The sequence below is a fragment of the Poecilia formosa genome, unplaced genomic scaffold (assembly GCF_000485575.1).
Source record: "Poecilia formosa unplaced genomic scaffold, Poecilia_formosa-5.1.2 Scaffold4, whole genome shotgun sequence".
NCBI lineage: Eukaryota > Metazoa > Chordata > Actinopteri > Cyprinodontiformes > Poeciliidae > Poecilia > Poecilia formosa.
In genome coordinates, this window is record NW_006799943.1 from 4,099,737 (window position 1) to 4,119,682 (window position 19,946).

A 19,946-nucleotide genomic window follows, 5' to 3' on the forward strand; every position below is an offset into this window, starting at 1 on the left:
CGTTTGTTTTAGCAGGGTGAACCGAAATGAATAACAGATAGCACAGGAAAAAAAGACATGTTAAAGTGTCCTTTATTTTTCACTGGCTTCAGATGGAGAAAACAATGTGTTAAAACAGAAAAGTCAGAAACCGATTTGAAGTTGGAGATTGAACCAGGCACAAACACACAAATCTAAGGACCATGTCTTCTCAAAACTTTGATGGTGAAGAGCAACAAGCTCCTTTAAAACAGTAAGGTAAAAAAGATTTGTGTTGTTTTGCGGCCACTTCATTCTGAAACACTTTTCAACTCAAAAATCGTCTTACTCCAATAAATCTAACACTTTGGAGTTAGTTCGACGTTTCTACCCTCCATCTACTTTTATGTGCGAATGTAAACACGCTACAGTATAAAAATACACATAGTACATCTCATGTGGAACATCTAACTGAAAATGACTTGGAATTTCTAAATATTCTATTTAATAGTTTAGAATAGGAAAACTTTTCAAAGAACAGAAGTTTTGAGTTGCTATGTTTGTTTTACGTGGGTTTTTTGGCAACGTGTGTGTGCGAGTACGTTTTACCTCAGTGGGTGAAGTGAGATGCATAGATAATTATGAAATGCTACAAAAATAAGAGCACCAAAGTTGTAATTTTTAAGTTGCATAAAAACAAAACTTTCCTCCAGGTCATCCGCCTTTCCCGCGGTGGTGGTCAGAAGTTTACATACCTTCATCTCTGGCATCGATTTCATGCTCATTTAGGGCTTTCAGTGACGAATTTTAACTGTTTCTTTTTGGTTGTAGTTTGAATTTATTATGGATTTTCCCGGCCATCAAACATCCCTGTTGGAACAACTGTTTGTATTAATCTCTTATCTTAACCGTCTAATTGTGGATTTGAGGTCAAGATGAAAAATTTGGAAAACTTGAGAAGCAAACCCTCGACCTCAAGGATATCAAAAAAGCAGGTCCATGGTGCCAAACTTTTAATTTTTTTCTATACAGTCATATTTAAACGTAACATTAAAAGTGAAACATGCATGCCAGTGATGAGTGGATGTAAATTTCTGTACATTACAGTGGTGTTTCATTTAAGTCGAGGTAAAATAAATACCAACTATAACCGTTACAGTAATCCAGGGTCTGATGTCACACTCCTGTGCTCACGTTCACCAGCTCTTACGGCTCTGTGAGGCTATATTTGTTTGTTTTCCTGTGTAGCTGACTGCCCTGATGTTTTGTGTGAATCACAGTGCATGGACATGTTTATGGGACTGGCCTTTTGTAATGAGGATATGAATAAACCGCTACAGTGGGCCAAAAATAAAACGAAATGGATTCTGAGCAGAAAGCTCCAAATTTAGAAGTCATAGGAGAGCAATACCAACAACTTCCATTAATGCGGTCTGGCCCTGTTAAAAATCGACATGCGGTTATTTAGAGATGTTCGGTGGACGTGTGGTTGGCCTGTGTCATGCTGCCCTCTGGTGGTGAAATAAGTGAATTTTCTCTCTTCTCTCCCAACAACTGCACGGCTGACTTCAGTTTTCTTCTTCAGAAACAACGGCAGGAAATGCTGGTCCATTCACGTCGTTGCAACTTCAACAGTCTTGGACGATCAGTCTTGTATTCCGGTTACCCTGGTTACTATGATGCAGAGGAATGAGTGGCATCCCTCACTTCCTTTTGCTGTCCAGGATGCCCCTCCAGTCATCAGACCAAGACAGGAGCCGTCTCTGGGAGGGACTGACGGACAGATGCTTGTTGTGGCAGGCGGTGAACAGGATGTGTTCCCACGCTGGTGTGGGCTCCACACCTGATCAAGACATGAAAGATTATGTAACATATTACTTGTGTTTAACAAGGAGGAGCATTCAGAAGGTTGTTTCAGAGCAACTGCAGTCAAAGACGAACAGGACACATGGATACACATATAAAATGTGTGTTGCAACCGGTGATTTCAATGGGTTTCATTGGGATTTAACACACCAGACTAAGTTAAAGTATCCTGGCAAAAAGCAGTCCCTTGTTCTACAGATGGTCTGGACCCTTGGCTATTGACGACCGATTGCTTCCTGAAGGTGTACACTCAGTTGAAGTTTTAAATTTTACCCAATCGCTAATGTTTGTCTGTAATGTATGAAATGCTCCGTTTCGACTCTATGCAACTAACCGGAAATTGCGTGTTCTGTAAACGACCAGCTTGTGCTCCAAAGAGAGAAGTGCCGAGTCAAACGAAGCGGCTGCTGGTTTTAATTCAATAGACTGAAAGGCTTCATTTACAAAAACTTGAAGAAAAACATCGCAAAAACTACAGTCAGACTATAAATCTAAAACAGCGCAGAAAATCGACTTCATCGTTCACAACTTTTCCTTCTGTTCACTGATTGGCCTGGCTGGTATTCCGACCAAAGAAACCCATTTAAATGGGGGAAAGATCAGCAAGAAAACTGAAATTGGTGCACCACTACTGAATACATTTGCAAGGCTATGTATCATTGCAAATGTAACAATCCCCTTCTATTGGAAATGATGTCTATAAAGAAATTTCCCCCTAAACCTAAGAAGTTGCGTCACCTCTTGGTGGCAACAACTGTCATCGAGTGTTCGTGAGAGTTTTCCAAGTCATTTATAAGTCCAAACTTAGACTGGATTACTCACACAAAGTATTTATTTTTTAAGCCTTTCAGGAGTGGATTTTCTGCTGTGCCTTGGATCACTGCTGTGCTGCTTAACTCAACTGCGCTGAAGGTGCCACCCTAAGGCCTGGACGTTCTTGAATGCTGATTAACCAGGCCTACATGTGGCTGGTAAGTAAATAAATAGAGACTGACAGACACTTTATTTATCTCCAGAGAAATTTCATACATCAGAGTTAAACTCGGAGAGGGCTGATATCTTTTTTTTATTCTGACCAACTTTTCTGGTTGGTCAGGCTGTTTCCCTTTAGTAAATAAAATCCTGTAAATAAAATTTATTTTTTGTTTTTGCCCAGGCTGATATTAAGTATACTTTTTCAAAGCGTTGCTCAGTCTAAGAGCTATTGAATGCCACAACATAAACAATGCAAGTCCACAAAGCCCACCTTGAATGTCAGGCTTGTCGTCGATGAGGAGGTCACCGGCAATTAGGGTTTTATCTCTGGTCAGAATGACCTGCTCCAGAAAGTCGCAGCCTAAATGCTTCTCCACCCAGGCGTACTGGAAAAACACACACACACACACACACACACACACAATGAAGGTGTCAGTTGTTAGAAAAAATCCCTTAATGATTATCATAGCAGAAGATTCCATGCTATTGATTAACAGGAGGCTCACCTTCTCATATGGGCAGTGTTTGTAATGTTTAATGGGGCTCGTGCAAATAAAGACATCTGTGCTGCAGGGAGAGAAGGAAACAACAAGAGCTCAGTGGAAACACATGGCGATTCATTTCCTATTCTCGCTGCATATGCCACCCACACAGCCTCTTTATTATGCTGGAAACAGGTGGCAACAGTTCACATGAAGAGCTCAAACACATCCAGAGTGATCACTTTTGATAGAAAGTGATCACTTTCTATCAAAAGTGATAGAAAGTGATCACTCCTCTCAACCCCCAAGGTGGGGTTGAGAGGAGCTTCACCCAAAGTGGTTCAGAAGAAAAAGGCTCCTGAGTGCATCTGTCTAAAATCACCATCATTGTTAAAGATGGTGTCACAAACCTTGCAAAATCACACACCACCAAGGCAGAGCTTGCTTATCACTGGCAGCAGGGTGTCTGTGAGTGAAGATTTTATTTATTTTTTTTTTAATAATGCGGTTGAGGACTAAAAGAGACGCAAAGATGACAGAGGTCTGTCCAAGAAAAACATCAATGCCAGACTTATGATCTGCTGGTAGTACAAGGATGGGCACTTTAATATTGCCAAGTTATTTTATTGGTTGTTTGGGAGATCTGTAAAATTATTTGTGTATAACAAAGAAGTACTGCCTCAATGAGGTAACAGTACCCCTACTTTCTGCCTAAGGACATTGCCATTGGCTTGAAAAAAAGTTATCCTGGTGTAACAATTCTATTACTAACTTGTTTTTGCTGCCCTCTAGTGGCCAAATATAAGATTCAATACCATCTCATCAACAAATGTATGTTGAAACGCCCAGCTGCAAGGCTACCATGAAGCTTACTTAGTTTTGGAAATGTTCTCTGTTAGTTTCAACCTCAAAGGCACATTACAATGCTGTTTGCATGTCAAGGAATCTTTATCAAACGACTAGCAGGTGCGCTTAAAAAACAAAGGACCGAATCACCTGAGTACCAACTAATTTGACTTGTAAGATTATCCTGTATGCTGACGATGTATTGCTTTGTTCCAAAATGCGCAATCTTTTCTTTATGAGACAGTTAAACTTGGAGGGTGTTGCTGCTTTTGGTTTTCTGTCCTGGTGATTCTTTTTTTTTGATTGATTTGGTCTTGAACAAAGACCATAACATATAAGAGAAAAAATGCACAGGGGGTTGCTAGTAGGAGTATTTAGTCCAACAGAAAATGAATCAGTTGAAGGAATAACTTCTTTTATGCATAAAAGCAAATGCTCTTAAACTTAATCAGATTTAATAAACTCCAAAAAAGTGCATTGATGTGCATCCTGTTGGTTGGTAGTTTTGATACTTTTGATGAAAGTGGGAAGCAAAGAAAAAAATCAGCATTTCAGGCAATGTTCAATCAAACCAGTCAAAGGCAAATTCACGGATAAACTGGTATAAACAAGTTTTTATCCGTCTTATTCCGTCGTATTCTGATTGTTCTTACTCATCCATCCTGGCCATCTCCTTCACCGCCTCCACTCCTCCAGGGAGAGGATCCAAGTCTATGAAGAAGCCTTTGGACTCCCAGATACTGATGGCTTTTTCCTGAAGAGAGATGGAAACAGTTAGTTTACACCCACCGGATCACGTGTGTTTGCATTAGTATCAGTGTATCTGATACAAATGCAGGTACAACAAGAAGGAACAAAGGTCAAGTTTGTTATCGACATGCTGTGAAAAAGTCTTAACCCATCCAAAACATGGGACAGACGTTTGCATTCTTACTGTTGGATTTCACAAAATGCAACGTTTTTAAAAAGTTCAGTGAAAAATGCTAATTCTGCTTTTTGTGTACTTGAGTTAATGACATCACAAGAGGAACAAGAGTCAATATGGTCAGCTGACAGCAGAGTTTAGATTAATTTGATATACCCCTCCCTTCACTAGTTTGGCCTAGAACTTTTCACAAACTGCTTTCAAATGTTTTATTGTTCAAAGTTTTTCCTGAAATCCATGTAGTGATCCAACTTTCTGCTGCAGCCATACAAAATACAAGTAAGCCAAAGGAAGAAATGTATCAAATATAAGGAAGAGGTCTGGAGCCACCTAAAAAAATTAATAAAAGACTTAACTGTCATAATTATTACTTTGTTTTCCCTTATAATTCAATTTTTTTCTGTCAAAATTCTAACTTTTATCTTAAAATACTGTCTTTAATCTCAAAATTTGTACTGATTTTTTTCTGAAAATAAAATTCAGAATTATGAGATCAACATAATCATTTTTTCAGTTGTATAATAGTATTCCATATAAATGGTATGAGTAAAGAAGAAAAAACGCAACTGGACATGATCAGAAATAAATCGGTGGCATTAATGTGCCTCGTGTGATGTCACCAGAGGTCTAGAACTTGCTTTGGGGAGAGAATATTTTATATTGATTAAATAAGAATCTACAACACTTTACCAAAAGTTACTGAAAATCTGACGATGGCACATGACTAAAGACGGCAAACTATAGTAGCCAAATCGCTGATTTATTTAACCAAACAAACAAAAAAAAGTTGGGATAGTAGCTATATTGTATCTCCGTAAAAACTGTTTCTATCTGACCGTTTACTTACACTTAGGTCGGATCTGAGCTGTCCGTACTGTAAAGACACCCAAAAGCCTCTCCTGTCATCCAGGGTGATGAAGGGCTCGTCCGGGTACCTGGCCCTGTATTTCTTCAGGAAGCCCCCCTCGAAGTCCGCCAGCACTCCGTCCATGTCGACCAGGACCCGCAGTCTCTTACCGGCGTCGGAGGAGGACGACATGTTTATAGCAATCCTCTTAAACGGATCAGGGAGCAAAGTTTTCCCTCTTCCCAGTAGGCGTGTTGCAGTCGTGCACAGCAACATCGCTGCTGCCGCCGCCAACAATCGCTAAACCTCTCCGAACTCACTGCGCCTGGAACAAGCCGACAAAAAGTCCGCATTGGAGAGAAAAAAATAAACTTATTTTAGCACTGTTTTTTTTCTTTCTTTCTTTCTATTGCTGCTTATTTATGACGTTGTGTTTCACTGTACATGGCCGTTTCGCTGCTGGAGTTAAGCTAACACTGTTGGCTCCCTGTCAGGCTAACAGCAGCAGCGGCCAGGTCAAATGTGACACCGCTGGACGCTGCACTCAGAGCGGTTTGACGATGTGTTAGCTACCCGTCAGCTGTTACTGGGCGTCCCACTGCAACGGTAACAGCTGCCACTGAAGCAGTGTGGACGGAAACGGACAATTATCGCCTGTTTTTGCGGCATCAGGAGGAAGAAGAGCTCAGCTGTGGGAACAAGCTGTACTACAAACAGGTGGTGTGTCGAGTTCGGGTTCCCCCGTTGAGATTTGTTTCCTCATCAGTTGCGCTTCTAAACGGTGTTTTACGGCGAAGTAAAATAAAACGTTTTGCCCGTGGTGCATTCAAGTCAATTCGTACATTTGTATAGATATATTTAATTCTTTCCAAAATATTGAAAAGAATTATTTAATAACATGAACAAAGTCATGTTTATCACTTAATAAGCAAATAGCACAATCTAAAAATGAACATTGCCTTCATTTATTAATTGTCTAATAGTTTTATGCTTCTGTGTCTGTTCTTCTTGAATTGTCAGTGTGTAAAGAATGAATGAAAGGCTGAAAATGAAACATCACATGCTTCTCTTAATGATTATCATAGCAGATAATCATTAATCATCTTTTATGATGCATACTTTTGTTTGCCAATATCTAGAAGGAAAGCAAAACGAGTCAAATGTTCAAATTTGAAAATTCTGTCTCATGGTTTTCATCCATTCAGACAAGCAACAAACAGAACTTTTCTGTTTTTTTCTGCTGAGTTTTCCTGCTCTTGTAAGAACAATATACCCACCCCAGTACATTCCAGACCTTTACCTACTCATGTACTCATAGAAAAGGTTCTGTAGCTTTATTTGTCTTGCTTAAATAGCAAAAACTGACAACAATAATAACTGACCTCAAATAACTTTAAATATACCACAAATGAGGTAATAAAAAAAAAGAAATTAATTCAACCCACTTAAAAATTTGGACCAAATAAGTTACTCCAACATGATGAATACATAAAAGACAACTTGTTGACATGTTGATAGGATTAAGTGAAACTCATTTTAATCAATTTTATCTTTTTATTTAACACAAAATCATTCATTCAAAGATACTGCAGTAGAATAATTTCACAATTAAAATGTTTAGATTCAGTCAAATATAATTTAATAAAACCAATGTATGTCAGCGAACTACTTTAAAACTACCAAAGGTATTAATCATGAAGAGTTTATAAAGGCCCTGGTGACATTGTGTACTAGCAAATGTTAAATAATTTTCAAGTTATTTGAATATAAATAACCTAGTTGTAGTGGTTTATTTGAATGCACCACGAGGTTGGCCGTAAATACCGTTAAGAAGCGCAATTGCGTGTGGGAAGGCAGAACTGGTAGAAACGCATCCTAGCCTGGAACTCAACGCGACACAACACCAGCTCCTTCCAAGATGGTTTATACAGAAAAGAGAGCTCACTCGGTGTGTTTTAAGTGTACCACATCATTTCTGCAGTTTAGCATTGAAGAAAACAAAACAAAAAATCTAAAATCAGTGCTTTTCTGTCTGATGAGCCTACCTTCAACAACTACTTAGTTGTTTTATATTGCAACTGAAATCAGGTTAATCATGTGTTTAACCGGTGATGGTTTTCTTTTCACAAATAAAGGTTTCATCTGTCATAAACTTCACCTTAGAGAACTGTCATCACTGTAGAAGTTGAGTAGAATGTGACATCAGGTTTGAATGTGAAAAAACAAAGATGCTGAGAAATATTTATAGGCTTATAGCCATTAACTTGGTTATGCTTAGCAAATCCAACTAGATTTTCTTTTTCTTTCGTTTTATTTTTTTGCAAACAGCTAGTTTTTCCAACCAGAATGTGGTTATATGTGTTGTCATATAACTTTAGCTCCAACTTTCAAGACAAATCCAATGCATTATGTTTGCATTTTAAACAGAAAATTCAACTTATGGTTAAAACTCGAGCACTCCATTGAAGGTCATTCAACCGCAACCTCATATTTCAATATGGCTTTCCATGCATTTAGAATGTTTGGAAGTGAAGTTGTGAGTTCTGACTTCTGAGGTAAATGGTCGTCCATCCATTGTTTGTAGTCTATGCCATTTCCCACTTATTCCTGTAGAGCTGTAGTTAACATGGTGCATGACAGGTAAATGTTGAAATTTAAAAAAAATTATATAGACAGGAGCTCTTAGTGTAAAAAACATCTTTGTTAAAATCAAGGAAGTGGCTTCCGCATTTCTTAGTGTTTTCCCATTACCATTTTCTTTTCTACAGTATAATAGTCCGCCATCTTAAGCCCCTTAAGATCGTTTCTAAAAGTTTTTATAAACCAGTTGTAGAATTTTGTTATTCATTTTGAAATACAAAACGGCGAGCAAAACCGTGTATGTGGTACTTTAAGAGTCAAAAATGACGTTTCGTTAATCCCGTAGCAGCCTGTTCTGTTCCCGTGTTCTCGCGATAGCTTCCCCATCAGTGGCGGCTGTGTGGCCCCCTGTCTCAATCCGGACCGACTTGTTTCTGACGTTTGAATGAAAAACACTGCGAATTACCTCCACTTTGGACCCAGGAAATAATGGCTTCAGCACTGGAGCAGTTCGTTAACAACGTGCGGCAGCTCTCCGCTCAAGGTAGGGCCGCTAAACTCACCGTAGTGAGAAGTATTAGCTAGTTAGCTAGCATATGCTACCCAATGCTTTGGCGATAGCCAGGCAGCAGAACTGCTCAGAGCTCTGCTTTTTGCTTTATCATGTAAACACACCAAAAAAACGAGTTTATTGGGGCGCGAGAGTCCCGTAAACTCTCAGCATGGGGTTCGTCTGTTCCTCGTGACTCTTAAGACTCGCTCAAACCCCACGACCCGTAAAACTAAATGTCAAAATTCTACTTTTTGGTTTTGATCTAGCTAATAATTTCTGAGTATTGCCTACCGGTAGTCCCGCCCAGGCCTCCTCTGATTGGTCGTTAAAGCAAAATCTGGAACGTAATTGGCTGCAAGTCGTATCTGTCAATCGCTTTTGCTTTACCTCCCTTGTGCAAGGCCTTGACAGGGCATCTGACCGGCCGATTGGTGTTTTAAATAACTCGCAGTGGGTTGGCACAAAACAAGCATGTGATTCATGTTGTTTTCTACTTTTATAAGTAATAACTCATCAGGAGGGAAAATATAGAAAACGTAGCCATTTAATATTATTTATTTCAATTATTTCAATGAATAAAAAAAGTATTCATCTTATACTAACCCTTAAAGTGACACACAGTTAACGTTATTACATAAATACAGTGTCATTTAGGTTTTCTTTTTTTTTTCCGTGTATTTTTTTTCTTGGAAAAAAATAGTGTCTTGCACTTTTCCACTTTTTATCACAAACAGACACCAGTGTGTTTTATGGGGAACTATTGCAACAGACAAGATCAAATATTGCAAAGTGGAAAGATAAGATGTAGTTTTTCAAAGGTATTTACCAAAACAAATCTGAAAAGTCAGAGACAACACTTTGTGATTGAGTCTTCTGCTTTGTCTTTACCAGCCGACTCAAGCTCAGTCACTTATTCCTGATTCTTTTTTCTTTTTTTTCCGCTACATTGAAGTTGATATGCTACTATTTACCATTTGAAATACAGCCTGCACAACATTACCAATATTTCTACCTTAAAAGGCAACATATGTGTGTGTATTCCTCCATTCGTTTTACAAGTTGGTTGAGCTTTAGCTTTTATTCCAAAGCTTTATCACAGATTTCATGTTTGCTCACTGATGTTCCCTAACAGGAACTAAAATTCAGGTAAAGTGTTTTTATTAGCTATGGGACTTCTGGAGGAAATTGGTTGCACTGGATTTAAAAAGATGCTCATAGATTGTTTTTTAAATAAAAGACTTTCCTCTGACCATAGATTGTGGTTGTAACGAGACAAAAACGTGTAAAAGTTTAACTGGATCTAAAATGTTTTTTTGTTTTGTTTTGTTTTTTTTCTTTCCTGACTTTCTTTCCCAAGGCGCTGTAATTTTAGGAAGTTTAAATTTCTCCCTGTCAATCTCCCTTCCCCTCCCAGGCCAGATGACTCAGCTGTGCGAGTTGATCAACAAGAGCGGGGAGCTGCTGGCCAAAAATCTGTCCCACCTGGACACGGTGCTGGGGGCCTTGGACATCCAGGAGCACTCCCTGGGCGTGCTGGCTGTGCTGTGAGTCAGAGTTCTCCTCTGTTTGCGCTCATTAGGCGCCATTGTTCTTCTGTCTCATCTGCTTTACGGTATTCTGTCGGAGTGTTTGAAGATCAGTTGTTCTCTCTCTAGGACGTGGTAAAAACTGTCATTTTCTGAAAAGTCATTTTATTCTTTTTCTCAAATTGTGTGTCACAATGTAGAACTAGGTTATTATTTATGGGTAATTATTGCAATAGACAAGATCAAATATTGCAAAGTGGAAAGAAAATATGTAGTTTTCAGATTTGTTTTGGTAAATACCTTTGAAAAACTACATATTTTCTTTCCACTTTGCAATATTTGATCTTGTCTGTTGCAATAATTACCCATAAATAATAACCTAGTTCTACATTGTGACACACAATTTGAGAAAAAGAATAAAATGTTGCTACCAGAACATGCAACCAGGTTGCATGTTCTGGTAGCAACATGGTTGATTCTCTTCTTTAGAAAAGAAAGAAACATGTGCTGAAGATTTTAGTAAATTGGAATATTATTGAAAAGTCCATTTATTTCACAGGTTTGTCACTAAATGAAACAAATTGTGTAGATTAATTCCAGCCTTCATGATGATTTTTTTTTTGCTTATAGAGAATGAAAACATGAAATTTAAATTAGAATATTACATTCTTTTATTCAGCCCAATAAAAGAAACAAAACTTTTTTTCATACAGAGATGTAGTTTTCATAAAAAAAATATGTTTAAAACCTGCATAAATCCTAATATATTACATACGACTAAGATTTTCAGCTAAACTTTGGTTTAGTTAATATTTAGTTGTTTCCTGTCGAGGCCTGTGATGTTGTTAATTTCTCATGGTTGCACTGGAAGACGAGAGCTGACCTTCTCCTCCTCTTGCTGTCAGATTCGTGAAGTTCTCCATGCCAAACATCCCAGACTTTGAGACGCTCTTCTCCCAAGTTCAGCTCTTCATCAGCACCTGTAATGGGGAGCACATTAGATATGCAACAGACACTTGTAAGTAAACTCTTGACGGTGAGCAAAGCTCGTTCACATCCTGTCTGCGGCGCTCACGGTGCCTTTTCTACTGCGGACTGGATTGATTCGAACATAAACGGACAGACGTGGATCCGATTGTTCCCACCTGGAATTAAAAGCGTTTTTAGATTCACTTAAGTTACACTTGAGTCATTTTGGCGACAAAAACAAATAATAACCTAGTTCTACATTGTGACACACAATTTGAGAAGAAGAATAAAATGTAGCAACGCAAAGGCACTGACCTTTTTGACCCGGAAACAGGAAGCCGAAGCCGAAGCTAAATTCTTACAGCATGCTTGATAAATAACTGATGGCAATTTTTGAAAACAGTAGGACAAAAACGTTGAATGATATCTACTGAGCTATTTACCAAACAACGAACTGCTGTTTTTTTATATGAAATATCTATTATTAATTTCTCTCTCCTTGCAGTTGCTGGCCTCTGCCACCAATTGACAAACGCCCTAGTAGAGCGGAAACAGGTAAGAGCTTCAGCAGTGAATCAGTTTCTTGCTTCAGACATAATTTCATAGATGCTCATCTCAGCGGAGAATTTGACCTTTTCCTTCGGTAAACATCATAGACTTTATGACACCGCTCAGTGAGCCAGACGGTGACCTTTCGTAAAAGTTTCGGCAAAATTCTCATATTGTTCTGTTTTGAGCTGAAAAGTTTCAGGGAAAAAAAAATAATTGCATTTGTTAATCTAGTCCTGAAATGGAAACCTCAGAAGTTATGGAGGATAAAGGACTGGACTTAGTGGTCCAACGTCCTCATGCTTCCTTCTGCTGATGAGCTTTATGAAAATGCTGATTTTATTATGAAACTGTAACTTATACAAAAGGACGTTTCTGTATTGGAAATGATATTTTATCGGTTTCAAGTAATATCTTATCTTCTAAGTGAGGTAATTTGAGGTTTTCCTAGAATTGAAGCCGTCAAAATGAACAGAAAAAGTCATTAAATATATTGTTCTACTTGTAATGAGCTACACTGTTTTTATTTCATGAACTAGTTTTTTCATTTTAAGTAGCTATTAAATGGCTTAAATGTGAATCGGTAGTCGTGGTACGCAGTATTCACATGCCTGAGGACTGATTGGAGAGCTGATATATTTTATGTGTTCTGAAGTTTTATTTTTTTTTCATGCTCATGCAACATTTAGCCATTTGGACAGCAAAAGCTCACACTAGACATAAATGACTGGCAAAAATGGTAAAGAAAGCACAGATCAGATAGACAGGAGAGAAGAAAACAGGCATAACTGATATCGTTATTGGAATATTTCCCAATATTATCACCGTCACAAGATTCTCTGATATCATTCAGCCCTGACTGGTAGGAATTAGAACAAAACGTTCATGTGGATCTTCAGTCATGGATTGTAGTTTCCAGGACAATCACAATCTTTAAAAAGCCTCACTTGCTGATACAGATTTTTTTTTTTTATTATAAGTTTTTGTTAGCGACAGTGGGGTGATGGTTGTTAATCGCACATGCAGATGTGACCTGGTGGGCGAGTCAGACAGGCAGGCAGCTCTCTAACAGCAGAGCAGATGAGGACGGTGGCAGATTTTCAGACCTTTGCAGAGCCAGATAAGATCAGTCTCACACTGAGTTATGCTGGCTCTCAGACTCTCAGCAGTCTGTGCTGGGGCAGCTCATGAAAACAGGAAAGTTCTGATTTCTGTTTTCACCACTGCTGTTTTTTGTTTTCTGAACTTTTACAGCTTTTGTAGCCCAGCTTCTCTTCTCAGTTCTGGCTTTACTTCCTGTCTGCTGCAGCACACGTCCAGCTTCGTAAAACCCTTTTCAGAGGGTTCGTCTCTCTACTTTCTTTATTTACAGTCCAGCTGCTCATTGTGTGCTCCATGCAGGACAGATCATCTCTCATAAAGTCAAAGGGTCTGCTTGACACATTTATGGTGAAATAGTAAATCAGTCATGCTGCATTTAGCTTGCTGCTACATGAAACCACCACTTCCTTCTAGTTCAATCGCTGGTCTAGATCTTTTGTGTGTGGGTGTTTTTTTTTTTTAATGTTGCTCTGACATGTGGCGGTCATTTCACTCTTAGCTTAGAATGATTTCCAAGCCCTAAGAGAGGTGGTTTTTTTTTTTTTGTTTTTTTTTTCTATTTTCTTCTCAGACTAAATATTTGGCTGCATTTTAAAACAATTTCAGTTTAACTTAAAGCTTCCATCTTCTTCTTCTTCTGCAGCCTTTGAGGGGTGTCGTCATCCTAAAACAGGCAATAGACAAAATGCAGATGAACACAAACCAACTTACCTCAGTTCATGCAGACCTGTGTCAGGTGAGTCGGCTGTTTCCTCCCCCGTTCCTGTTCGGTTCGGTCCGGTCCAGTCCAATCTGGTCCGGTCCAACTCCGCCTCCCTCACCCTCCTCTGGTTCTCCTGCAGCTGTGCTTGTTAGCGAAGTGCTTCAAGCCCGCTCTGCCCTTCTTGGAGGTGGACATGATGGACATCTGCAAGGAGAACGGAGCCTATGACGCAAAGCACTTTTTATGTTACTACTACTACGGCGGCATGATCTACACGGGCCTGAAAAACTTTGAAAGAGCACTGTATTTTTATGAACAGGTACGATCCCGTTAGCTCGTCCGACGTCGCAGCCAGTCGTGCTCCGAGGGGGGACACTAACCCGTCTGGTGTTCCTCGACAGGCAATAACCACTCCGGCCATGGCGGTGAGTCACATCATGTTGGAAGCCTATAAGAAGTACATCCTGGTGTCGCTCATTCTCCACGGCAAAGTGCAGCAGCTGCCCAAATACACTTCACAGATAGTAGGAAGGTTCATCAAGGTAGGAACTGGATCACAACGCTGGTGTTTCTCTGCTTTAGCAAAACAAGTGGATAGAAATTCTGTCTGTCTGACATGCAGGTGACTCTTCTTTAGAGTACTTTGAAGAGCAGCTACCAGAATATAGCATTTTAGCTAACATTAACATTCTCCATTTTAAGCAAGTTATTCATGCCGTTCAACTTTCTCCTTTTGTTGGGATGTTGAGTGATAAACCAACACAAAGTTGCACCTAATTATGAGGTTTAAGGAAGAAATTGAAAAAAAATCTAAATCTGAAATTAGAGTTGCATCAATAGCAGTTTTCTGGCCGATCAGTAATCTTTAAATATGCTGACCTGCCGATTCTGATTTTGGCTAATACTGTGACTTGATGGTTTTGGGTCCACATGACAAAAAGCTTGGTTTAGCATATTCATGTGTCTAGTCAAAGTCCAGACGTAAATAGATTTTGCCTTACGTTCTGACTTAGCTTGAACTCCAAAAACTCCCATGTTTTTGTTTTGGTCTATCGCATAAAATCCCAATAAAATCCATAACGTTTGTGGTTGAAAGGTGAAAAATGGGGCATGAATACTTCTGTAAGTGAAGAAATTATATCAGCCAGTTAAGGCCTGAGCTTACCGTTTTCCTCTCCTGCTGTAACCGTGGTTTCCGCCTCCATCCACAGCCCCTGAGCAACGCCTACCACGAGCTGGCTCAGGTCTACTCCACCAACAACCCCGCCGAGCTGCGCAGCCTGGTCAACAAACACAACGAGACGTTCACACGAGACAACAACACAGGCCTGGTCAAGCAGTGCCTCTCTTCCCTCTACAAGAAGAACATCCAGAGGCTAACAAAGGTGAGGACTCTGGGCGATTAACTCGCACCAATTGTCTTAATGTTGGAAATGCACACTATTAAATCGGGTTTTAAATGGAATGAAATGAAACTAAACTGTAAGGTAAAGTCAGTGATGCAGTAGCATAAAACGAGCAGTTGAATTGGATATCCAGTCATCAGCCATTAATCGTTCTCTGAAGACAAGTCTTCTCTCTTCTGAAGCTGGAACTAAATAAAATCATAAACCAGCGGAAAGATTTCAATCGCTTTAGACAAAGCATAGCTAATGAGAAAAATGATTTAAAGATGTTAACAGTTTAGCTACATTTTCAGCTTCCTATCCTGAAATGATGACATTTGTAATTAGAAGCCTGCGTTCAATCTGCCTTTGGAAAGTCTTACTCACATGATCCTGAAAGTGACCTCAGAAAAACTCATGAAATATTCCAAGGAATCAGGGAAAGCCTGTGAAATCCAGCGGTCCAAGGATTTCAAGGTGTTTTCGTGTTAAAAAAAATGTTAAAATGTATTAAATTGGGTACTTAGATTAACCAACAATACAGTTTAGATTGCATAGTTTTTTTTCTATAAATGTTTATTTTATGAGTTAATTTTGGTTTCTGAAGTTTAATGTACCAAGATTAATGTTTAAACCTGATTTTATTTAGAGGTAAAAATATTGTGCTACTCCTGAAACTATGTTGAATGTTTATGGTTTAAACAGGAAGATATAGTTTTTTTTAAAGTCAAACTTTATTTATATAGAACATTTACAACAACCTTAAATGACCAAAGTGCTTCACAATAATTAAAACATCATAAATAGACCTATAATAAAATAAAAAATAAAACTAAGTTTGATTACAAAAATATAATAATAAAGTTAGCAGTAAATTACAAAAAATACAATAGGAATAAAACCAACACTTACTTAATTTCAGTTGCACTGATTTCCCAAAAACTCGTACTAATTCAAATGTACTTTAATCAAGTACATCACTTAAAATTTTCTGCTACAATGCTAAAAATCAAAGTAAAGTACTGTAAAGTTGCTGTTCTCCACAAGACCGGCTTCAGCGGGTCTCCAATGACTTCCTGTTTCATCTGATCCCTGCAGACTTTCCTGACGTTGTCTTTGCAAGACATGGCGAGTCGAGTGCAGCTCTCAGGTCCCCAGGAAGCAGAGAAATACGTCTTACACATGGTGAGTGTGCACAGAAACAACTTTGAGCTGTTTCAAACATTTTCTCTTTTAAATTTTAACGCGAGATCAACAATGAGGCCTGTTGGAAGCGGTTCATGTAATAAAAAAAAAAAAATGTGCATTTCAGATTGAAGATGGCGAGATCTATGCTAGCATTAACCAAAAGGACGGTATGGTCTGCTTCCATGACAACCCCGAAAAATACAACAACCCAGCAATGCTTCACAAAATAGATCAAGAGGTGATCCTGAAATCTGCCTGTGGATTTTTTTCTGCTTTAATATCCTGGTTAAAGCTACTATAACCCATATCACTGTTTCCTTATTATTACTTACAGATGTTGAAATGTATAGAGCTGGATGAGAAACTAAAGTCTATGGATCAAGAAATTACAGTAAACCCACAGTTTGTGCAGAAGGTGAGTGTTTTATTTCTGCTTTAGTGATGGCAGCTATAACAAATGTCTTGTGTTCATGCAAAAATTATATCAATTATGAGATTAATTGATTTTAAAAAAGGAACATTTTACAAGATGGTCTAAATATGATCAGTAAAATAGATGTTGACTACAATTACTGCCTTCCTTAGTAATTATAGTCAACATTATCATCAAAATAATTTTACATGTCATGAGATAAAGGGATAAAAACCCTTAGTTCAAAGACTCGTTTGAACTAACTTTTTGGAATATTACACAAAAATCAAAGTTTGGTGTGTAACCCAGATTCAAAATTGTAATTGAAAAGGTTTCAGAAATGTTCTTCCTGTTTGAACTAATTGTTTTTTTTTTTAGGAAAATTGGAAAAAATAGAAATGACTAGCATTGGTTGAGTCAGTTAATTCTGGCTTAATTTTACACCATATAAATTTTGACCCACCAAAGAGAAAATAAAAATATTTAAACGATTACAACTCACTGATATGACTGATACCATGTTCTTCTTAATCATCATTTATTAGCGTTTATTACCAGACACAACAAAGTACCGCATTTTTTGACATGTTTGGCTTTCCATATATTTTCACTACTGCTGCACTGACATCTTAGATCACCAAAAACCCAATAGGTTACCACACTGCAGTTTCAAACAAGGAAGTGTGTGTCTAAGCTTTTGCATCATCATTGCCAGGCATTCCTGCCTGACTTTTATACTCAGTAGCTTTAAATAGTATCTTTATCTACTTATTGCCTGAATAAAAGCAATAAAATGAAATGCACGCCGTATTCTGAATGACAGTTGTGAAAACCTGTGGTTTCTGTAACCTGACAGTTGAATATGAATGTTAAATAACGTTAAGCTCATAAAAAAAGCTTTTCAGTGCAGTAAGCAGGCATGTTTTCTCCAACATATTGAGACATGTCTGTGGTTCATTCAAGCTTTCAAGACTTTCTAAGCAGACCAGGAAGGTGAAGCAGATTTCAAAAAAGCAGCCATTTTGTTTGTTTGAGCTTTTCCCCTGTCAGTCATAGAACATGCAGGAGTACATGGAGCATACTTCTGGTTTAGTAACGCTAGCGCTGCTAATTGCTAATATAAAATGCTAGATATAGCTTAAAATGTCCGATATGGAACTGAAAATGTGTTCTTGCATTATAAAGCCATTACCATTGTATCAGTTGAAAATGGTCTCAAAGGAACAATATTATCGTTTATCACAATAACTTCTGGGACAGTTTATCATCCAGTGAAGTTTATCGTGACAGCAGTGTAGTCAGAGGCTTCTTCACACCACTCTAATACAGACTGCTACAGGAAATCCTTCCTACAATAACTCTTTGATAAAAGTTACAAGTTTTTTATGTTATTTTACGCCAGTATTAAGAGAGAAATCGGAATAAACTAAACTCACATCCATAGGTTACAAACTTTACAAAAACTGGAGAAATATGAGTTCTCTAGTGAAAAGCAAATACTTCACACTACTGCCAAGCATGATTAGGACGGGAACGTCAAAGCTATATTTGAACCGTGGCGAAATCTGAGAGCGTTTCTTCTGTAAAATGTGTCAAAAAGAAAAGCCCCACTTTTGATCTGTTTTGTTCTAAGAACATAGCTACGACTTCTGTGTTTTTGTGGTAAACATTTCTGACCCGTGCTGCTGCTGCTTCTTCACTTGTCCTGCAGAGTATGGGATCGCAGGAGGACGACGTCGGTAGCAAAACGTCGAGTTATTCATGAGGGGGCCTTGGACAGGGACAGAACGCCACAGCCACCCCAACACGTTCTTCCCGGGATGAGTTGGATTTTTTTTTAAAAGAGGAAAAGAAAACATTCTGTTGCGTCAGGACATTGGTCAAGGAAAAAAAACCTAATTGTGTGGAATGATGATTAATTTGGTTATTCTTACTTCACCGTGTCTTAAGGATAACAGATCCTTAGAGAAAAAGGAAAAAAAAAAAAAAAAAAAATCCAATTTTCGTCAGTGTTTTATTTATCAATGTTCAGGAGCGCCACAGCTACGCTGACAGAAACCACAACAATAAAAACTGGACTTATCTGTTCCAAACGTGTGTGAATAAATCTCACTTGTTTTTTTTGTTTTTGTTTGTTTGTTTGTTTGTTTGTTTTTGGGTTCTTCTGCATGATGGCCGTAACTGGAGGGGCATTACGAATGAAGTGAAGCATCTTTGGCTGACGAGGAATAAATATGATTATATTCTACTTTTTGTAAAGACCGCGCTGATCGTTTTCTTCTCACTCCTTGGTTAGATTGTAGATATCATCAAACGCGAAGCTGTACACACGGACATACCCTCGATGAAGCTCGACACTGTGGAGAAGTCGAACACAATCTGGTGCACTGTTTTTTTATTTTTTTGGTTTTTGTTTCTCTTATTTTATTTTATTTTCTTTTTAGGCCAGATCCACTAGGTGTCGCTAGAGCACTGCACAAGAAACTGTTTTGACAGCTTGAAGTCAACAGATATAACCAATCTGTCTTTATCAATTGGGAGCTTGAGCATTGCGATTATGGATCTGTTAATAAATTGTTTAAGAATACAGGTGTCAGTTAATTTCCTCTACACGCTCTGCTTTAGCGTCCATCATTTTATAGTGGATCACAGTCTTGGTTGTAACTTTGAGGTTGACTCTCTTCTCATTGGGTGCGCACCATTTTTCACCCGGCGGGGCAATTTTGTGCGCTTGCTCACTGGTGGGGTTTATATGTCATTCCAAACGATACACCAACTGGGGCATACCCTGGATGTCCCTTCTAGAAGGGCGACAGACAGCCACTTCGATCATATGACTAAGGTAGAAATTAACCGGTGTTTGGATGTTGTGGTAAATGCAAATAAATAAAATCGGAGAGTGATTTTTTTCTATTATTTTTTTTTTTAAGTGAACAATTAGAACTTTGAAAAGTTGGTTCTGGGAGCCAGTATATTAAAAGAAGTTACATTAAAAAAGTGTGGTAACCTTCGGTTTGAAACGTAGTAAAGTGACATGTTGGCTCTTGACGTTTCCCGCCGGCAAAACACTCCTCCCAAGCA

General features: G+C 38.5%; 2 protein-coding genes and 1 long non-coding RNA gene across 3 annotated transcripts in view; 2 read left to right on the forward strand and 1 right to left on the reverse strand.

Annotated features, from left to right (window-relative positions):
• Window positions 1-3,064, forward strand: part of LOC103143795 (uncharacterized) — a 48,613-nt gene extending 45,549 nt beyond the window's left edge. The window contains exon 5 of the long non-coding RNA XR_001663178.1: window positions 2,676-3,064. This is a non-coding gene — a long non-coding RNA (uncharacterized LOC103143795). The remainder of the gene's footprint in view (window positions 1-2,675) is intronic.
• On the reverse strand, window positions 55-6,679 carry nt5m (5',3'-nucleotidase, mitochondrial). Its single transcript, XM_007560515.2, has 5 exons — window positions 5,900-6,679; window positions 4,781-4,881; window positions 3,306-3,366; window positions 3,071-3,185; window positions 55-1,801 (listed from the first exon to the last, which is right to left on the reverse strand). The coding sequence occupies exons 1-5, from the start codon at window positions 6,173-6,175 to the stop codon at window positions 1,662-1,664; spliced, it is 693 nt and encodes a 230-aa protein (XP_007560577.1). The 5' UTR covers window positions 6,176-6,679; the 3' UTR covers window positions 55-1,661.
• A 2,146-nt stretch (window positions 6,680-8,825) lies between these two features.
• On the forward strand, window positions 8,826-19,452 carry cops3 (COP9 signalosome subunit 3). Its single transcript, XM_007560535.2, has 12 exons — window positions 8,826-9,023; window positions 10,447-10,576; window positions 11,464-11,576; window positions 12,033-12,082; window positions 13,821-13,913; window positions 14,020-14,199; window positions 14,282-14,422; window positions 15,092-15,265; window positions 16,364-16,450; window positions 16,578-16,691; window positions 16,788-16,868; window positions 18,577-19,452. Exons 1-12 carry the CDS (start codon window positions 8,969-8,971, stop codon window positions 18,628-18,630), a joined length of 1,272 nt encoding a protein of 423 aa, XP_007560597.1. The 5' UTR covers window positions 8,826-8,968; the 3' UTR covers window positions 18,631-19,452.
• The last annotated feature ends 494 nt before the right edge of the window (window positions 19,453-19,946 follow it).